The 21,836-nt window shown below is 39.8% G+C and overlaps 1 protein-coding gene across 1 annotated transcript in view; it reads right to left on the bottom strand.

Moving 5' to 3' along the window:
- NUP153 (nucleoporin 153) overlaps positions 1-21,836 on the bottom strand; it is an 80,107-nt gene that overhangs the window by 55,318 nt on the left and 2,953 nt on the right. The window contains exon 2 of the mRNA XM_023737491.1: positions 7,882-8,107. Within this exon, the coding sequence (XP_023593259.1) occupies positions 7,882-8,107 (226 nt within the window). The remainder of the gene's footprint in view (positions 1-7,881; positions 8,108-21,836) is intronic.

Here is a 21,836-nt window from a genome sequence, read left to right on the forward strand (position 1 = left end):
ATGAAAGATGAAAAGCTGACCATCCAACAAGCTTAATGAATCCCAGATAGGATAGACCCCAACAGAAAATCACCATGGCATATCATAATCACACTCGCTAAAACCAAAGACACACAAAGAATCTTGAGAGCAGCTCGAGAAAAACAAAAAGTCACATACAGAGGAGAAACAATAAGACTAAGTTCAGATTATTTGGCAGAAACCATGAAGCCAAGGCAACGGAATGACAAATATAAAACCTTGAAAGAAAACAATTGCCAGCCAAGAATAATATATCCTGCAAAACTCTCATTTAAATACGATGGTGAAATCAGATCATTTCCAGATAAACAGAAATTAAGGGACTATGAAAAAACCAAACCAAACATACAAGACTTATTAAAGGGAGTCCTTCGATCTGTGAACAAACAACATCAGCTCACAGGCTGAATTTAGGACACAGGATTATACGAGCCAGATACCAACCTAGGAAATGAACTCTTAAGGACTACCCAAAACCAAAAGAATTACAACAGGGAACCAGAGAGGTTATGATCTGTAAATGACAACAGCATCAGAACAATAAAAGATTAGGAATAAACAGTATAGGTATAGAACCTTCTAATGGAGAGGAAGGCAACGTGATATCAAGTAATAATAGACTGCTTCAAACCTAGGAAGATACGGGTAAATTTCAAGATAACCACAAAGAAAGTTAACAAACCTACTCAACAAAATAAAGAAGAAAAACATAAAGTCTCAGTAAAAACAAAACCTACAAAAACAGAAGAAATGAAAAAAAAAATCCACAAACAGAAGAACTCAGCACAGCGAAGTAAGAGGAACAAAGAAAACATCAGCACCACAAAAAAAAAGCACTACAAAATGCAATCCCACCCCTAGGAATATATCCTAGAGAAATAAGAACCATCACACAAATAGACATATGCACACCCATATTCATTAAAGCACTGTTCACAATAGCAAAAAGATGGAAACAACCTAGATGCCCATCAACAGATGAATGGATAAACAAACTATGGTACATACACACAGTGGAGTATTATGAAATGACAAAGAACAAGGATGAATCTCATAACATGGATCAAACTGGAGGACATTACGCTGAGTTAAATAAGTCAATCACAAAAGGACAAATACCGTATGAGACCTCTACTGTAAAAACTTACATAAAAGTTTGCACACAAAAAGAAACCATCTTTGTTGGTTACGAGGGATGGAGGGGGACTAAACAGACAATAGATAAGTGGTAACTTTGGTGAAGGGTAAGACAGTACACAATACCGGGGAAGCCAGCACAACTTGTACAAGGAAAGGTTATGGAAGCTCCACAGACACTTCCAAACTCCCTGAGGGACTGACTCGCTGGGCGGATGGCTGTGGGGACCATGGTCTCAGGGAACATCTAGCTCAACTGGCACAACACAGTTTATAAAGACAATGTTCTACATTCTACCTTGGTGAGTAGTTTCTGGGGTCTTAAAAGCCTGTGAGTGGCCATCTAAGATACTCCACTGGTCTCACCTCTTCGGGAGCAAGGGAGAATGAAGAGAACAAGATACAAGGAAAAGATTAGTCCAGAGAACTAATGGACCACAGCTACCATGGCCTCCAGCAGACTGAGTCCAGTACAGCTAGATGGTGCCCAGCTACCACCACTGGCTACTCTAACTGGGATCATAATAGAGGGTCTTAGACAGAGCTGGAAAAGGATGTAGAACAAAATTCTAACTCACAAAAAAAGGACCAGATTTACTAGCCTGACAGAGACTAGAGAAACCCTGAGAGTATGGCCCCTGGACACCCTTTTAGCTCAGTGGTGAAGGCACTCCCGAGGTTCACCATTCAGCCGAGGGTTGGACAGCCGAGGATAAAACAAAATGGGAGTAATGAGGCACAGCAGTCCAGAGACAAGGACTAGAAGGCAGGAGGGGACAGGAAAGCTGGTGACAGGGAACCCAAGGTTGAGAAAGGACAGTGTTGACATGTCGTGGGGTTGTTAACCAATGTCATTAAACAATACATGTACTGACTGTTTAACAAGAAACTATTTGCTCTGTAAGCCTTCACCTGAAGTACAATTAAAAAAAAAAAAAGCCAAGTCATAAAAGGCTGTTCTCTAGAAGCAACCATAATTGTTACATCTGCGTATCCTTCCAGATATTTTGTGTATACACAAATATACATTTTCCCTAAATATGTAATGGTGGTATGTACCGTTACATGATTTTTTTTCACTTACAATATAATTTTGTCTCTACATACAGAGTATTCCCTTTAAAGACTACACTGTATTCCATCATACCATCCTATGGATTTACTGTAGTTATTTATGTAATTATTTTCCCAATACTTCATCAAACATACATGTACTTAGATGTGCATACTTGTAAAAATATTCTTTTGGATAAATCCATGGCTCTCTAAGTTTAAGTATGCAGGAGAATTATAAGGAGAAACTGTTAAATATTCCTGAGCCACCCACGAAAGAATCTGACTCAGTTAAGTCTGAAGTTGGGCTCATAAATTAGCCTAAGCCCTCCCAAAGTATCCTCAGAATCAATGGGATAAAGATGAAACGCGGAATTGCTCTATCATACCGGATCAGAGTGTATGCTCATCTTTGCTCATGACAGATATCGATCCAAAGATCCCACACATAGCAAATGAGAGTGTACATTTCCCCAGAGCTTCCAACACAGGATATTAACCTTTCCTGATTTCTATTCAATCTAATGTCAAATGACATCATTTTATTTGCATTAATTTAAATAAGAGATATTAAGCATTCTTTTTACATTCACTGGCCATTTATATGTCTTCTTCTGTTAACTATTTACTGAAGTAGTCTATTACTAACAAGATTAATTTTTTTCCCAGTTGGCTGACCCATTCATGTTTTTGATGGTATCTTTTGTGACACAGAAAATAGCACTTAATCAATCTTGTATCTTGTTTACAGAGGCTTTTACCATTCCAGAACTATGAAAACTTTCAGATATTTTTTTTTTGGAGGGGGGATGCTCTTGCTTTTATTTCAATATGTTTATATCTTGACTCCCATCTGGAATCAGTTATGATACAGGAGGGATTCAGTTTCGTTGTTTTCCAAATGGTTAGCCAGTTTATATCTGAAAATAATTTTTTAAGTAAGTCCTCCTTTCCTCATTGACCTGAGAAGCCACTCACTGCCACGTAGTAAATTTCAAAAAGTTTTTCCCCTTCTTTTAATGATGAACCTATTTCTGTACCAGAAATGTAGTACTTTAAATGCTACAGCCTTAGAACACATTTAATGCCTACTACAGTTACTCCGGCCCACCCCTCTCCCTTTACTCTTCTGTTCCAGAATTTCCCTATTCATGTCTAGATGTATTCTCAAGAACTTCAGAATTGTCAAGTTCTCAAAATATGCTTCCAGGTAGGATGGAGTAACTGACAACAGACCAGTTCTTCTGCTATAAACAACTATAAAAGTGGACAAGATATATGAGGGAACTGTTTCCAGACAACAGGAACAGCACAGGAAAATTCACTAGCTAAGCCCCAGGACTACCTACTTCTCTGCGTGGGAGCAACTTTCAAACCTGGCACAGAAAACTGAAGTCCACTAAAGCAGTGAGCAGAAGTCAGAATTCAGCGCGATGGAAAAGTGGGGCACTGTGTAGAGGCCTCCAGAAGTCCACGCGGAAGGTCACTGAGTGGATGGGCTACACGCGTGCGGAGTGAGACCACCTAAAGCTCAGCAAATAGCAGCGGAGTTGAAAGGAGAACGGAGATTCCAGAGACAAACAATGTTAGGGGAAAAAGCAGTGCCAAGGATATACTACAGTCTAGTCACGCCAAAATTAGAGATTTTATTAACACGTCCTTAAATCCCTGGCATTCAGCGGAGGTACCAAAAAGCTTCCCTTCAGTAGTACGGCCTAGAATGAGACCTACTCTAGACCCATACTAAAAAGACCGAGTTTGCAGGCTAAGTCCTACCACATCAGAGGGGTTTAGGAACAGCTTGGGCTTTCCACAAATCTGATCCAACAAAGCACAAAACTAAGTCTACAAAAGTCAAAATGATCATTCAGTAATTCAACTGCCTGCTAAAACAAGAATCAACAGTCTTCAGAGGAAGAAAACAGAATCTAGAGTCTCTATTTGTATTATTCAAAATGCCAATATTTAGTAAAAAATCACTAGATAGAGAAAGAAGAAGAAAAATGTGACCTACAGTGTTAAAAAAATAGTCAGCAGAAACTGAACTCAAGGTTATTGCTTATGTAGTACAGAGTTTCAGCTTACGGTGATGGAAAAATCATAGTAAGGGTAGAGTTGCACGGCTGATTAAAGTAATTGCTGTTAATAACTTTTACACCTGTAAAAAGTTTAACTGGCAAAAGTTGTGTGATAAATATATTTACAATGACCAAAAAAAAAGAGTAGCTGCTGAGGCTGCTTATGTACAACCCAACACCTCATGGGATTTGGTCCCTTGGTTTAGAGGTTTAGGGTCATGGTTTCATGGGACATCCCAGTTAATTGGCCTAAGAACGTGTTTAGTGCTTCTCTTCTACCTCCTATTTCTTTGTGTAGTGCCTGGGGTCTTGAAAGCTTGCAAGCAGTCATCCAAGGCAAGACAATTGTTCTCTATTGACCTGGAGCAACAGAGGAAGAAGGAGAGTCAGGAATAAAAGGAAGATATGGAATGTGTGGCTAATTACCTCCATGAATAACTGCCTTCTCCTTTGTCATGAGACCTGGAAGAACTGGATGGTGCCTGGCTACCACCACTGAACATTTGTATCAGCGATTCTACAGAAGAATCCTGATCAAAAAGAGGGAAAATGCAAAACAGAATTTCAAATTCTCATGGAATCCAGACTTTCTGGAGCCAAGGAGGCTGGGCGAACGCCTGAAACAACTGCCCTGAGATACTCTTTAAACCTTAAATCAAAAATATCCCCTGAAGTCTTAAAACCAAAACAACAGTTTAACTTAACTAGTAAAGACTGTCTGCCTTGAGCATTGTGCTCTTTTAAGATCTACCCACATGGGATCAAACTGACAACAGCAACTCAAAAGATCAGACGGAAACTTAGGGGGCAGTGAGTTTATGTTAATGAGGGAGGAACAATTCAGAAAAAGAGAGTGAGAATGGCTGCACAACTCAAAGAATGTAAACAATGTCACTGAATTTTACACGTAGAAACTGCTGAACTGGTGGATGTTCTGCCGTGTGTATTCTCAACCACGAAAAAGGAATACAATAAATTACATAAATAAAAGAAACTGAACCCAAGATGGCCAAAATATTGTACTTAGTAGACAAAGACTTTAAAGTAGACATTTTCAAATATATCCAAAGCTCCTAAAAGACCTGCTGAGGTTATTCTGACTGAGATCCCCCTGAATGTAAAAGATTTAAAACGAACAACTGACACTGTTCTCAGCACCTTTCCTACCTACGCTTCCCTTCTGTTCAGATCTCCCATACATACCTCAGGAGAACTCGAAAGAATTTCTTCTTACAGAGTGCCACATACTTGTTACGTATATTTCTGGTTTCATTGTTTGATATTATAAACGGGATTCTTTCTTCCTTAATATTTTCTAACTGGATACTGCTTAAATAAGAATGATTGGATTTTATAATATTAATTTTGTGATAAAGTTCTCTCACTCTAAGTTTTTAAAAATCAAGTGATTTTCTTGGGGTTGCCAGGTATTATCTGCAAGCCGAGGGTCACTTTGCCTCGTTGTTCCCAACAGCTATACGTATATATACGTCCTCTCATCTAATGACATTTTTAATTTCTAGAGGTGGTCTTGATGGGCTTCCATCTTATTCCTGAACTTAATGGGAACATTTCTAATGTTTCACCATTAAACAGGATTCTTATTCCTGGCTTCAAGGCAAATGCTTTTAATGTATCGCCATTAAACACAATTCAGGCCTTTGGTTTGAAAGACTGTTAAGGAAGCAGTAGTTTTTTAAGGAAAAAAAACCTCCGAACAGAAATAAAGAGGAATGGATTTTAAGTTTCAGCCAATGCCTACTTAGAATCTACTAAAAAGAGAAAAGCTGTTAAGATCATGCCATCTACAGAGATGGTAAATTATGTTAACAATTCCCTAATGCTGAAGGAGTCCCTGCATTACTAGAGTAACATCCTGCCCCACCCCCCAGTGACCAGAACGTCACAACATACTTTAAGGTGCTGCTGGATTGTATTTGCTACTTTATAATTTTCTTCTTTGTGCTGCTTTTCTAAAAGTTTGTCTTCAAAAAATACTAACAGCTTTTAAGCAATACAAAACAATTCTGGACTATTTAGTTTTGAAGTGCTTTTATACAAAAAGCAACATGCACCAAGAACGACAATGAAGAATTCTTTTTAAAAATCACTATTCATGAAACATTCAATTTAAAAAATCTAATATCACATCTAAATTGCTTTTATATATACGAATTTCTTATCATGTATGTTCAAGTTAAGAGAACTCCTGGCAGAAGAGTAGAAAGAAGCCTACTGGTTCAACTGGCATGTAAACATTATAAATAGTTCAATTTCTCTGCAGCCAGGACTCACATATACAGGCTGAAACATTTCTTAGGGTATGAAGTATTCTAACTTTGTAGCATACTGTAGCATAAAAAATGCTTTTTACTTATCCCATTCCCTTACCCCTGCAACCGTTTCTCCTATAGGATAATAATGATACGGTAATTTTCTAGCTATTGGCAGACATCAATTAAAGCAAGCATACACAGAAGTTACAGAGGAAAAAGAAATCCAATACGATGTAATTCTGTATGAAGGTATGCTGCTAGCAGCAATGCCCGTTTTTTGTACTTACGGAGCCCCCTCGTCCTCCAAACCAGGCCCGATGAAGAACACAGTCTGGATGAGACTAAAGTCCACGTCATCTACATACAGATGTATATACACACGTGCACACACATGTATATATGAAACGACAGAGTAATATTCCCAAGTACACCAGATCCACGGGTTACACTGCATTTATTCACTAATGTAATTCCCACCAAAATACTGTAAGTGGTTCCAAAAATGTTCGGTGCTTTAAAATGCAGGGTCACTCAATTGTGGGATCAGTGAAACAACCCGGATGTGCTTGCTGCAGAGGACAGGAGCCAACAGCAAGTCACACTATATACAAACGCACACGGTGGGAGGCACGGTCACAGTTTCACTGAAACAGTTAACCTTCACTCGCTGCTTACTTAGTGCTGGAGCCTTGGTGGTGCAGTGGTTAAGAGCTATGGCTGCTAACCTAAAGGTCGGCAGTTCAAATCCACCAGGTGCTCCTTGGAAACCCTATGGGGCTGTTCTACTCTGTCCTACAGGGTCGCTATGAGTCGGAATAGACTTGATGGCAACGGGTTTGGGTTTTTTTTGTTGTTGTTGTTCCGTGGTAGTAGGATCTACGCTAAGGGCTTCAGGTTTACTCTTTTCAAAACAACTCAGGAGGATACAGAAGAGAAAACAGACCAACTATCTTGCCCAAAGCCACATGTGTAGTAATTGGTGGGATGAAAATTCAACACTAATGCCTGACACCAGCACTTGCACACTTAACCACTATAGCAGAGTGTCCCCCTGACACTAGTGCTTGCACACTTAACCACTATAGCAGAGTGTCCCCCTGACACCAGCGCTTGCACACTTAACCGCTGTAGCATACTGGCCCCCTTAAGAAACACACAGCTGACAAATAAAAACCATCTCCAATTTGAACCTGATCAGCACGCTCTCCTGTATGGTTTATGTACTACTTAGTTAGACTTAACACAGCCAGGTAATGGATTTAAAATCAGGACATGACAGTCTATTGTTTCTAAGGAAATACCAGCATCCCACTTACCTTCTGTATTACTGACTGCTGGCTCAGGGGTGAGCCTCCCATCATTTACGTGGGTGCTCTCCTCATCAGCATACAGGAGATGGGCATCTTCTCTATTTTCTGGCCAATGTGGCACCTCACTTGTGTCTGCTGAGCAGCTGCATACATCTTCATTCTTGTTGAAATATCTCTGTAGCCATCCAGGCACAATATTCTTAACAGATTCTGTAACCCTGCTAAGAAGGCCCTGCTGGGAGGGAAAAACACATAAGGCAGTTTTAGAAATTTATTCTTAAAAAAAATTCCCAACAGGCAAATTGGTATACGGGTAGGCACAGTTGTGTACACAGAGGAGAACAGACAGAAGTATCTGTAAGTACGTGTAAATACAAGTAAGTGGGTGCAGACATATATATTCACTGAAGACACAAATATGGATACTCCTCAAACATAATCAAACACCTTCCATGATTGCTTTTCTGGGTTTGAAGGCTTGGGACCATAGTTTCATGGGACAACCCAGTCAACTGGCATAACAGTTCACAAAACTCATGTTCTGCATCCTAGTAAAGTGAGTAGCATCTGGGGTCTTAAAAGCTTGTGAGCAGCCATCTAAGACACAACTACAGGTCTCTACTTGCCAGGAGCAAAATATTAAGAAGGTAACCAAAAGCACAGAGAAGAAACAAGTCTACCTGAGCCACAACATCATCTACCCTGAGACCAGAAGAACAAGCTGGTGCCAGGCTACCACCACTGAGTGTTCCAACTGGGGTCACAACAGTTGGTCCCAGACACAATGGGAGAAAAATATGGAACAGAACTCAAATTCTTATTTAAAAAAAAAAAAAAAAAGTCAAGCAAACTGGAACAGTAGAGAACAGAGGACTCCCTGAGACTATCGCCCAGAGACACTCTTCAAACCTAGAACCGAGCACATCCCGAGATCACCTCTTAGTGAAATAGCAGAGCAGCACACAAAATAAAGGGTATTACCCATAAGATCAGTGCCCTACCTAAAACTATCAGTTTGAAACCAAAAGGTCAACAATTACTCAAAAGCAAAGATGAGAAGGTAAAGGGGCAGGGAAACAAGAGTACTGCAAAGGGAACAAACTGAACACAACTGACGAGAAGGCTGACAAAACGCGACTGATGTAACTAAGGTCACTGAACAATTTATGTGGAAACTGTCAAATGTGAACTTAACCTGCTGTGTAAACTTTCACAAAAACTCAATTAATATTATTTAAAAAAACCTGCTTATAAAAGGCCCCAAGGGAAAATGCAACTATTTCCGCCGAAGTTCAGTTAACGATGACGATACTCTGTTTAACCAAGTTTAACTCACTTCTTGAGTTAATGCGGACAAAATGGTATTTTACAAATGCTATAGATATTACGAAATTCCTACTTTTTTCTTTCTTCCATATGCAAACACCCATGAGCCAATAAGCACCTCAATGGCCATATTATTCTTATCCTTACAAAATCTCAATAGGCCATCAAATAACCAACATATCTTTTAGATTTAGTAATAAAATATGCACTAAAATGTTTTAATCTCAGAGAAAAGGCATCCATTTTGATCCCAGTATACTAAAAACAATATAAATAGCTTCAACGGTCTTCCCAAGTAGTTATTTTATTTGACATTTTAAGACAAAAGAACAAAAACTTAGACAACTAAAATTATTTTAAAAAAGAAGAGACAACTAACCCAACACAATAAGCTCAAAAAATAACTGAAAAACTTTTTTGATGGTGAAATTTCACTGTATCAAACGTTGCCTGAAAATCTGAGAAATTAATTTCATTATGGCAACTTCTAAAGGAAAAAAGAAATGTGATATAATAACTATTAGAATTGTGTTTATTGTAGCTTTGCTACATGTCAGGCACTGTTCTAAGCAATTTATACACATTATTCAAGCTAACCCTGACAACAGCTTTATGAAGTTGGTCTGGATGAAAACACTCAAGCTAGGTGACTTGCCCAGCTAACCAATGACGACTATGGGACACCAGGAGAGCAACAGCACAGGCTTTGGGATTGGTGTGACCGAGGGGCGAATGGGAGCCCCCCCCCGGTACTCTGGTAAACCCCCATTGTTACCTGACAGGAAATACAGTGAAGACTAAATGGAATAATGTGAAAGTACTTCCCAACTTCTGAAGCAGAACAGAGACATATACTGAGAATGTTATTACTAACTAGGAAGAAACCTAGTAGAAACAAACTGAGGGTGAGGTTATCGATTTTAGGCAACAATCTTCTCCATAAAGTACCATTTGCAAGATTTTAGAGAAAAAGTCACAGAAGGGAAAAAACGACTTAACAGGTATACACACACAGGTTGAAGTTAAGGCAGCCCACACAAATCTGAACGGAAAGCAAACCCAAGGGAAAGACGCCTTGAAAAATCCTGTCAGCAGAAAAGACAAGACACCTCTGACAACAGGCACTTGAGAAACAGTATTTCCTTATTGTCTGAAAAGGGTGAGTAACAACTCGGAAGTGTCTAATGACTTGTGTTCTCCAAACAAATTTCAACAGATGTGCAATGTAAGCTTTCTAGCCAACCCAGGAAGTGATAACCCTAAACCCACTACTGAAAAACACAAAATTCACTGTTACCCTTTTCTACGCTAATCTTACACACATTAGTTACTTTGGAGGGGCAATTATATTCCTACATCCAAGACTTACTTTTTTAAAGTAAAAACATACATACAATACTAGTTACTTGTTTATCCATTCTCAAATGTATAATACAGTTTAATTTAAAAAGTGTAAAACTTTGAAAAAAGTAAAATACATACTTAATAGATAAAAAGGTAGCTAAAGCACTGTAGCAAGACTTTAGTATAGAATAATCTTTGGGGGACTTCCTCTAAGGTGTTTAGCTACTGAAAGCACCAGAGAGCTCTGGGATGATTATTTCTACCACAGGCCCATACACAGATATCAGAGATGAGGCTTCAGTGTCATTAAGCAGAAGGGCTACTCATCAAAGGAGACAAGTAAACACAATTGAAGATGAACAGCATCCTTACCCACAGGCCAGCTGTATACCATACTTAACCAGAGGTCACCTGTATGGCAGCCTTAGATACCTTGCAAAAAAAAATCAGGAAATACAACCCAACAGTCCAACTGATATAACAAAACTCATGTACTTTGCTGAGAGACCTCCTCTTTTCTCAACTAAAATTTGGTCAGTTTATCTAATCAGCCCATAGCAGCTCAGTACAAGAAAATGAGAGTGAGACATGAGACTTACTAGTGGCACAATGAATGACAGCAAAAGAGCTAGAGAGTAAAAGGAAATACAGATTATAAAACTGACCTCAACTTTAAAAAAGCCCATTACAAAAGAACAAACATCCCTACATTTCAGTAGCCAAATACATCTTTGTAGGTTAGATGACCCTAAGTCATGAAGAAAAAGTTAAATTAAGCTCAGTATACTCTAGTTCTAGTGGTGCCCTATTCCAGTTCGGTATCTGCACCAGTAATATCAACATCTCCTCAGGCCCTATTCTAGACCTACTAAACAAGAAACTCAGGTTTGGATCAGATCCATCAAGTCAATGCAGTTCAATTCTGTGGTGTCCTAATTCTCTTCTGACACGAACTGCTCATTAGCAGTACCATCTTCCCACCAGACCCTATCCACCAGAGCTAGGGCAGAGCTCACAAATTAAAAGGGCACAGTTCTCCAGTACCTTTTACAGTTAAAAAGACTATAAGTTTGCCCAAAACCTCAGATGCCAGTCACAAGCTTGGGTATAGCCATGACACCCTCACTTCTGACCTGCTGGCTACAAATTCAGGGGTTTCCCACTACCCCCTCAGGATGCCAGCCGTATCCTGATGGTCTCCCACTACTCCCTCAGGTTCGATAATTCACCAGAATGACACTCACAGAACTCAGCAAAGCTCTATACTTTACGATTAGTTTTATTACGGCAAAAAGGATACAAAATGAAGAGATGCATGGGCGAGGTCTGGGAGGGTTCCCAATGCAGAGCTTCCATGCCCCAGAAAGGGATGCACTATCTCCCACGGGAGTCCCTGCGTGGCACAGTCAACCATTAGACTACTAGCTGAAAGGTTAGCGGCTTGAATCATTCAGAGGCATCTTGGAAGACAGGCCTGGCAATCTGCTTCTGAAAGGTCACAGCCTTGAAACCCTATGGAGCAGTTCTACTCTGCACACATGGGGTCGCCATGAGCCGGAATCGACTCTAAGGCAACTGATAACAACAGCCCTCCCCTCTGCACTGATGTCTATCACCAGCCAGGAAGCCCATGGAGTTTCCTCCTCCAGAGCTTTTTATTGAGGCTCATTATGTAGGCAGACTGACTGAATCACTGCCCCAAGTGGTTGAACGCAACTTCTGGCCTTCCCCTGCCTTCCCCTGTCCCGAGGCTGGGTTAGTACCAAGTGGTGGGTCTTTTTGGTCTGGCCAGCCCCTACCCAAGAGTCACTTCATAAGCAAAAACAGGTCTGGAGCCTTCTTAGATAACAAAGACACGAATTACTGGGGAAATTTTTAAGGTTTTAGAGGTTATCTCTCAGGAACCAAAGACAAAGACCAAATTCTTTGGGTAAAGTTAATTATAAACCCTACACCCTCTCAAGTGATTCTGATATATACTAGAGTTTGAGATCACTGCTCTAGTTAAACAGATGAGGAAATTAGATACACTTTAGGAAAAAGTCCATCTGAACCAGATGAATAAAACTACACATACTTAAAAGGTTTAAGCTTTAGTTGTCTGGAAAACATATGCATGCAGAACACTATCCAGACAATAATTAATATATTACAATAAAAATATTCTAAAATGAATCAGAAAAATAAATCCTACAGTAAGTGTTACGAATGAATTGTACCCCCCAGAAAGATGCTGAAGTCCTAATTTCCGTACTTGTGAAGGTGACCTTGTTTGGAAATACGGTTTTATTTGAAGATGCTACATGTTAAGAAGATCATATAGCGTAGGGTAGGTCCTAATCCCTCCTAAGCGACGTCTTATAAAAGAGAAGAGAGACAGAGTCACACTGGGGGGAAGACAGACTCCACGTAAAGATACACCTAAAATCCAGGAACACCAAGGAACACCCAGGGTCACCAGAAGCTAGACAAGACCAGGATCTTCCTCTGGAGCCTTCCAAGACAGCACGGCCCTGCCAACATCTTTAATTTGGACACAGCCTCCAGAACTGTGAGAGACTAAACTTCTGTGGTTTAAACACCAACTTTGTGGCTCACCACAGTCCTAGGAGACCAAGACAGTAAGCATATTGGACTTTCTGTGCTGAGTGCAATGCAGCTCGCAGAATTGTTTCCCGTGTGTCTTAGTCATCTAGTGCTGCTATAACACAGACACCAAAAGTAGGTGGCTTTAACAAACAGAAATTTATTTTCTCACAGTTTAGGAGGCTCTTGGTGTTAGGTGCCCTTGAGTCGGTTCCGACTCACAGTGACCCTATGCACAACAGAACAAAACACTGCCCGGTCCTGCGCCATCCTCCCAATGGTTGCTATGCTTGAGCCCACTGATGCAGCCATTGTGTCAATCCATCTCATTGAGGGTCTTCCTCTCTTTCGCTGTCCCTCTACTTTACCAAGCATGATGTCCTTCTCCAGGGACTGATCCCTCCTAATAACATGTTCAAAGTATGTGAGACGCAGTCTCGCAATCCTCGCTTTTAAGGAGCAATCTGGTGTACTTCTTCCAAGACAGACTTGTTCGTTCTTTTGGCAGTACATAGTATATTCAATATTCTTCGCCAACACCATAATTCAAAAGTGTCAATTCTTCTTTGATCTTCCTTATTCACCATCCAGCTTTCACATGCATCTGAGGCAACTGAAAACACCATGGCTTGGGTCAGGCGCACCTTAGTCGTCAAGGTGACACCTTTGCTTTTCAATACTTTAAAGAAGTCTTTTGCAGCAGATTTGCCCAGTGCAATGCGTCTCTTGATTTCTTGCCTGCTGCTTCCATAGGTGTTGATTGTAGATCCAAGTAAAATGACATCCTTGACGACTTCAATCTTCTCTCTGTTTAACATGATGTTGCTTACTGGTCCACTTGTGAGGATTTTTGTTTTATGTTGAGGTGCAATCCATTCTGAAGGCTGTGATCTTTAGAAGTCTGAATTCAGGGTGGTGGCTCTAGGAGAAGGCCTTCTCCCTCAATCGGCTCTGGAGGAAGCTCCATGTTGCTGAGCTTCCGCTTCCTACTTCATTAGAGATCTTCATGTGGCTCTCTGCTTGCTAGCTTGCTTGTTAAATCTCTTTATATCCCAAAAGAGACTGACTCAAGACACACCCTACACTAATCCTGCCTCATTCACGTAACAAAGACAACCCATTCTCAAATGGGATTATAACCACAGGCATAGAGATCAGAATTTACAACACATATTTTCCGAGGACATAATTCAATCCATAACACCATGTTTCACAAACTTTAGCCGTGATTTTTATCGGTGCTATTACTTCATGTTTTCCTTTAAATTCACTCACTTTTCTTATAAATTTAGCTTTTTCTTACACAATAAAGTCTATAAAATTACAGACTTGTTGTTGTGCTAGTCTCCACTTGCCCTCCCCTCACCCCATTCCTGATAGGCTATTCCTACGGACTGCACCACCAAACTGGCATCTCAAAGGATTTGGCCCATGAGATACTAGACAGGTATTAGAGGACAGAAGAAAAGAAGGTCCTTCCTCCTGTGCTCCCTCTCAGCTTAGATGCCCCACCTCTAAAGCAACACTCCAGTCAGGTCGCCCCTCCTCCACTCCAGTTACACCATCTCTTCCCTTTATCCTTCCAGTCGTAGGGACAGTAGCAGCCCTAGCCATTGGAGTCCCTGAGCATCCTGCTATCCCTATTGTTCCCTTAACCACAAGCATGTCTCTAAGGTAAATTCTTCATTTCAAATACTTCCTTTGAACCATCTGGTGTGAACTATGTCCTACTGGGACCCTAACTGATATTACTCAAAACTTACAACCAACGTTTATTTCTGTAAAAAGAGCCTATGAATGGACCAGAAAAGGGGCTTTATCCCTTCAAATATTTCAGAATCTATACTAACTCATGGGGGTAGAGGTAGATACTGCTATTCTCCATTCAATTAATTCAATAAATTTATTTTCTGACCGCATACTACATGTCAGGCACTGAGCACTGGGGACACAGCAGTTCCTACCCTCTTGGAGCTTATATTCTAGTCAGAGAGTCAAACAAAAAACAAATAAATATAATATGCAACATATAAACACATAATATGGTAATTAAGTACTACAGACAAAAACAAAACAGGGAACCATGATTAGATAGGTACTTTATATAGCAAAGACCTAAAGAAAGTGAGGAATGAGTCACGCAAATTTCTAGTGAAGTATGACAGACTGAGGGAACAGAAAAGTACAAACTCCAAATACAGGAGTGTCCTTGGCATGTGTTGTCCAGGTTTCTGTAACCTTATTAATAAAAGCAAAACCTAACAAACCTTCAAGAACTATTTAAACGTATCAAAATTCTCCTTTGATCATATTTGTGTGTACACACACACACACGCGTGCGCGCATGTAATCTCTGGTTTCATCACTTACGTATCTAAGTCACTGTAACTGGCCTAAAACAGTGGTTCTCAGAGTGCAGTCCTCAGACCAGCAGCACTGGCATCACCTACGAGCTTTCTAGGAAACCCTTGTGGCGCAGTGGTTAAGAGCTCAGCTGCTCACCAAAAGATCAGCAGTTCGAATCCATCAGGTGCTCCTTGGAAACCCTACAGAGCAGTTCTACTCTGTCTTACAGGGTCGCTATGAGTCAGAATTGACTGGATGGCAATGGGTACAGTATGATATGGACTCTCTAAGAATGCAAATCATTTGTTTTAACAAGCTCTCAAGGTGATTTCTCATGCAAATTACAGTTTGAGAACCACTGTACTAAAACTTAGTGACACCTTATCCCAATTAAAACCAGTTTCTGTGGCCTCATAGCAACCCCCTGTGTGTCAGAGGAGCACTGTGCTCCATACGGTTTTCAATGGCGGAGTTTTTGGAAGTAGATCACGAGCCCTTTTTCTGAGGTGGTACCTCTGGGTGGACTCAAACCTTCAACCTTTGGGTTAGCAGCGGCACATGTCAACCTTTGCACCCCCAGAGACTCCTATTCCAACTAAAGCCTCAGTAAATACAATCCTGAGCACACGCTTAACTACAACATAAGGTGAAGGTGTACCTGAAAGCCCACCCTATTTTCATGAAGAGTGTCTCCTTATTGTCTATCAATTACATCATACCACTATACCAACGTTTATAAATATCTACTTCATAATAACAACTGTGAAAATCAAACCAGAAATAAAAATAAAAGTCTACCTTTGAGTATATTTTATTTCCAGTGTTAAAGAATTACACAGAACATGTATTCATTCATAGTAAATAACCAACTGCCAGTCATAATTTTTACAAATTGCTAGGGAAAAGAAATCTCCTGATTATGCACAAAATTGGATACAGAATGATCAAGAGTTAAGCACCCCTGACTCTCAGATCTGGAGAAGGACCTCCCCGTCTGGCGATTTTTAAAGAGTTTTAAAGACCAAAGACAGACTACAGCCACTAACGGAAAACGGAAAAAGCGTGAAGAAAGCTGGAAAAGGAGAAAAATGGTGCCTTTAATCCTGTTATCAAAGAAGCCCAAACAGAACCCACCTATCTTTTCAGAAGCCCCTGAGAGAAGAGTCGGTCCTTCAGGTCTTCACAGGAACAGGATAAAGCAGCTTCCTGCAAGAACCTGAAGAAAGAACGCTTCCTGATAAAAACACGGGAGGGGGCAACAGAGGCACTTTGGTCAAGGTCTACCAAACAAACAAACAAAAAACCCTCTGCCACAGAGTTAACTCCGTGTGTTCCACAGGGGTTTCCTGGCTGTCCTCTTACAAAAGGAGATCACCAGGCCTTTCCTCTGTGGTGTCGCTAACCATGGTAGTAGTAAACCTACTGTTGTCAAGTCGACTCCGACTCCTAACGACCCTATAGGACAGAGCAGAATTGCCCCATAGGGTTTCCAAGGAGTGGCTGTGCCGCCCAGGGACCTTCCCAAAGTCTCCCAGGACTGAATACACAAGTCCTACTTACCAGATGAGCTTCCTCCCTACTCTTCAGAGGCTTCAGAGGTAAGCATAACTGCCACCATTATAAGCTGATGTCAGTTTTCCTACAGAAAACCTTCTCTGATCCTCCAAGTCTGGGACAGTCACTCCCTTATACGCACCAAACCCAAAAAAACCAAACCTGGTGCTGTCGAGTCGATTCCAACTCATAGTGACCCTATAGGACAGAGTAGAACTGCCCCACAGAGTTTCCAAGGAGCACCTGGTGGATGTGAACTGCCAACCTTTTGGTTGGCACCCATAGCTCTTAACTACGCCACCAGGGTTCCCATAAGCACCAAGAGTGCCCTATATTTCCCACGTTACGGTAATGTGTCAAACAGGATGGTGATTACAATTTGTCCACTGTCTCCACTGGGGCATTACCTCTGTAAAAGGCAGGGACCTGGTCTGCACAGTGCACAGAATTAGCTGTGCATGTGTTTGTCTACAGCTGTACTGCTCAACCACCATCTTATTTCCACATACAAATATTCTGTGACAATAGTTTCTAAAAGGGGCACTGATAATTCTAGAATTCAAAACTTAGTAATATATTTACTTGGTGTAATAGTTTGACCTTAAGCAAACACATTTTTGTTGTCCCATTAATACCCCTTCCCTGAAATAACAACTTGTAAATCTATCCAAGAGCAAGGCGAAGTTAAGCCATCCTCTCGAATTATAAATAACACAAAACAAACTAAATGAAGAGAAGCAGAAAGGTAGCCAACAAAAGCAGTATTAACGAGAGGCTTAGAAAAATCAACAAAATAAATGGAATTAAAATCTTAAAACTATTCCCAGTAGCCCTAAAGCAAAGTCTACACTAGATAATCATAAGTAATAAAGTTAAATTCAAGGATTAAGGGAGTGAAGATTTAAACTTGAACTGGTTTAATCATTTGAGTTTTCTCTCTCCAAGAAGTAAAACAAAAAAAAAAAAAAAAACAAACCAGATGGTTTTAGCAACCCTTCAGGACAGAGAAAAACTGCCCCATAGGGTTTCCAAGAGCAGCCGGTAGATTCGAACTCCTGACCTTTTGGTTAGGAAACTGAGCTCTTAACCACTGTGCCACCAGGGCTCCCCAAAAACTAAGTTAATTCACATGGCGAAACATGTCAAAAATGCTCAGATTTAGAATAGTTAAATACACAACTGGGGGCCAGAAATAAATTCGATTCAATACTACACACATATCAAGCATATGCAGTGTGTAAGGCACTATGAATACATTAGCTTTACAAATTACATTTAATCTGAGTTCAAGGATTAATGAAATAAAGCTGTGGTAGGCGAAAGGGAAAACAGTTCTTCTACAATACTAACTCAGACTCATTTGTTATTAAAAAGACATTCCTTTGCAATACACATTTTATCAATTTGTAATCTCAGGATAACCAGACCTCCTTCCAATATGGCCAACTTCCCTTCTTCATCTACAAGGCTCTCTACTCCTACCAGCAGTTTTCTTAGTTCAGTTCTGCTCAATTCCCTTTTCTTTACATTATCCTGCATTAAATTCAGATTATAAAATCTTCCTCAAATAATTTCACTAAACACCTAACTATAAATATCGAATCCAGCCCGGCTTCAGTTTTAAGATCCTGGGGCCCTATTCCCCAAGAAGACACTGCTGTTTTGATTTCTACTTGCTCTTCAGATTGTCTTTATTTCACTGAGGCCTGTCCCCGACCTGGTCGCTTAGTTCTCTCCCAGGGTTCTGTGCACACCCTCCTCACCCACTCATCTCTCACGTCACTAGGCTCTCCTTTCCACACCTTTTTGAAAGTCTTATTTCATAGAATTTCCCTAGTTTTCTCCCTTGCTCCCTCCAATCCCAAGTGAAGAAAAGCCAAGGGCAAAGAAGCCAAGACTGTAGCTGAGACTTAAAGAATATCCAATCATAAAACATTTGAAACATGAAATAGTAAAAACCTAGATGTCACTCTAATCTTTCAATTATTTACCGTTTTTAAAAGATCCATTCTAACATTACTTATTTTAACAACGCATTTCTATTAACTTTAGCCTTCAGTTATTTACATGAGAGAAAAAAGTAACGAAGGATTCAAATTTCTAATGCATTTATACTGAATCTAGTTTGAATAATCTGAATTTAACCTCTAAATCTAAGATATTACGTTATCTTTTATAAGCTGCCGATAGTCATTCAGCAGTCAAGCGTTCTCTACCCACCAGTCCAAGCCCTTCTAGGCGCATAACACCTACACTTCTCATTTCCTCCTGCAACTTCAAGAGAACAAGCCAAAAATACGAGCATAAAAATGTTTCCAGTTAAACAATTAAAAACCTACAACTGGTCACCAACTTCAACCTCCTTCAAACCTTTCCGCCACCAACGCAGTAAGGAGAAACACGACCTTGTCTTTCCTATTTCTAGTTATCCATTCTACAGCAGTGGTATTAACAGATAATTAACAGTGATCAAACAAGGACAAGACAGGGAGTCCCTGGAAGATTTTTCAAACTACCAATACAAGATTTGATAAAAGTCTAAAGCAGTTTAACCTACAAGTTACCAATAAAATACATCACATTTTTAATAAATAACATTTGAAAATGGGGGTTAGAGTTTACCTCCTAAATCACTGTGAAAAAGACTAGCAAACAGATAAGCAAACTGAAATGCCTAGACAGGAAAGACATTCTACCATCCTATTTCTGACAGTAAGCACTGTAAATGAGAATGACTATATCAGAAAGTACATATCTGGTGGCAAGACTGTAAACATGGATTCTCAACACAGAAGGTTTTTTAAAAAATATGACATGGGGATGAAGGGTGAAAACACACACACACACAAAAATAAACCATGACCAAAAGCTAAGTATCTACAAATAAATTTTTTTTTTTTGAAAATACAGGGTCATTACAATATTTCTAATCATAATATATTGTGTACCAAATGAATATAGTTTAAATTAGTGACATCAGACCACTCTTCATTTTACTTCAAACAGACAAACCGCACCGCCAAGGGACTTTGCAGGAAATGGAGATAATACTTGGATATTTTATGCCGTTTAACTATCACAAAAACTGGTAAGTAAATTGATAAAATACCATACAAGGGCTTCTCATCACAAACAAAAAATCTACTTTGCATTAAACATTATGTGGGGTTTTTCCCCCCCATCCACTTAATGACTGGCATTTCTATGAGAAAAATACATTAATAAACAAGTACTTAAGAGGGTAGTAATAGTTTAAGGTTTGGCCTCATTATTCAGTAAACGAAGTCCTTAAATCCAATATGTGCCTAAAAAGGATTGAGCTTGGATACATACCAAAAAAAAAAAAAAAACACTTTAATAAGAGGCAGCAAAACTCCAGAAACAATTTAAAGGCATTTAAATCAAACAGTTCTATTTAATCACAACAATTTTAAATGTGCTCTTACTATATATGCCAGGCCCTGTTGTAAGAGCTTTACTGATACTATCTCATTTAACCTTCACAATTTCCACTTTACAGATGAGTAAACTAAGTAGACGGGATTTAAATAGCTCATCCAAATAACGGCAAAACAGGGACTCAAACTCAGATGGTCTGACTCCATTATAAGACACTATTTTCCTTATCCACTATTTCCCTTTGTATCTCAACTGGCAGTATTAAACATCTAGAATAAAGAAAAGACAGACAAAATAAAAATCAAAACTACTTAGTAACTTCTAGAATAAGTTAAACAGTCAACCTGTAAATACCTTTTCAAAACTGAGAACACTCTAGCATCAGATAACAGGCAAGACTTACCCATTTTGGACAAAGTATCACATAGAAAGAAGCTACCCAAATAAATAAAACTGCATTACATAAACAGGGCTCAGTAAACCATGGTCTATTTAGCCCTCGACCTGTTTTCATACAGGCCTTGGGTTGAGGGGTTTAACATTTTTTAAAAGGGTTATAAAGGCAAAACAGAAACTATGCGACAGACTTTATGTGGTTGCAGAACCTAATATATTTACTATCTGGCCCTTTAGAAAAAAAGCTGGTTGAGCCCTGATCTAAGCTATTGGTTTCCCTCTTTAAAAAAAAAAAAAATAGCTAAATACAGCAACTGACTTATAAGACAAACTATATCGAAGAGGATAAAATGGATTGAATCCCTTAGCTCCAAACCAGAAGACAAAACCTCTGAAGCATACCCCCCCAAAAAAGGGCAAAAACAAGGAGCTCCCTCTCACCAGGAGGTGGCAGTAGATTCTTCAAGAGGCAAGGTTCTGGTTTGCCCACCGGCTCAAAGTTTTTTGTGGTGGCTATTAAGAAAAGCAGCTTGACCTCTCCACAGAGCTGACTTTCAGGGACTGACAATCTGCACAAAAGGAAATGGGAAAGGAGACTGAACAGGTGACAAGAACTAATCACATCCTCCTCAGTGACCTGTTCACTCTCAACTAGAAAATGACACCATTTCCTACACGCAGCTGGGTTAAGGGGGTGGGGGTGGGGGAGAAGGCGGGTGAAAATGATCAACTTACATTATTCAAGGCTGTTCTTTAGTTTTGCTTCTACAATTCTTAAAGAGTTACTACCCCTCAGTTAGTTGACGAAGACAATGGATTTCTGTCTCTGCAACTTCGAGCAAGATGGCAACATTTTAAAGATCAGAAGTCAAACAGAAAAAAAATGCTAAACTTTAGGTATTTCCCAGCAGCGCTAAACCAGAAGTCAAAACAGGAAATTACAAGTCAATTGAACACAACCAAGAGTCTCAGGTACTGCCTGACTACGCTAGCTAACTGGCCTGACAGGC

The sequence above is a fragment of the Trichechus manatus genome, unplaced genomic scaffold (genome assembly GCF_000243295.1).
Source record: "Trichechus manatus latirostris isolate Lorelei unplaced genomic scaffold, TriManLat1.0 scaffold00103, whole genome shotgun sequence".
NCBI lineage: Eukaryota > Metazoa > Chordata > Mammalia > Sirenia > Trichechidae > Trichechus > Trichechus manatus.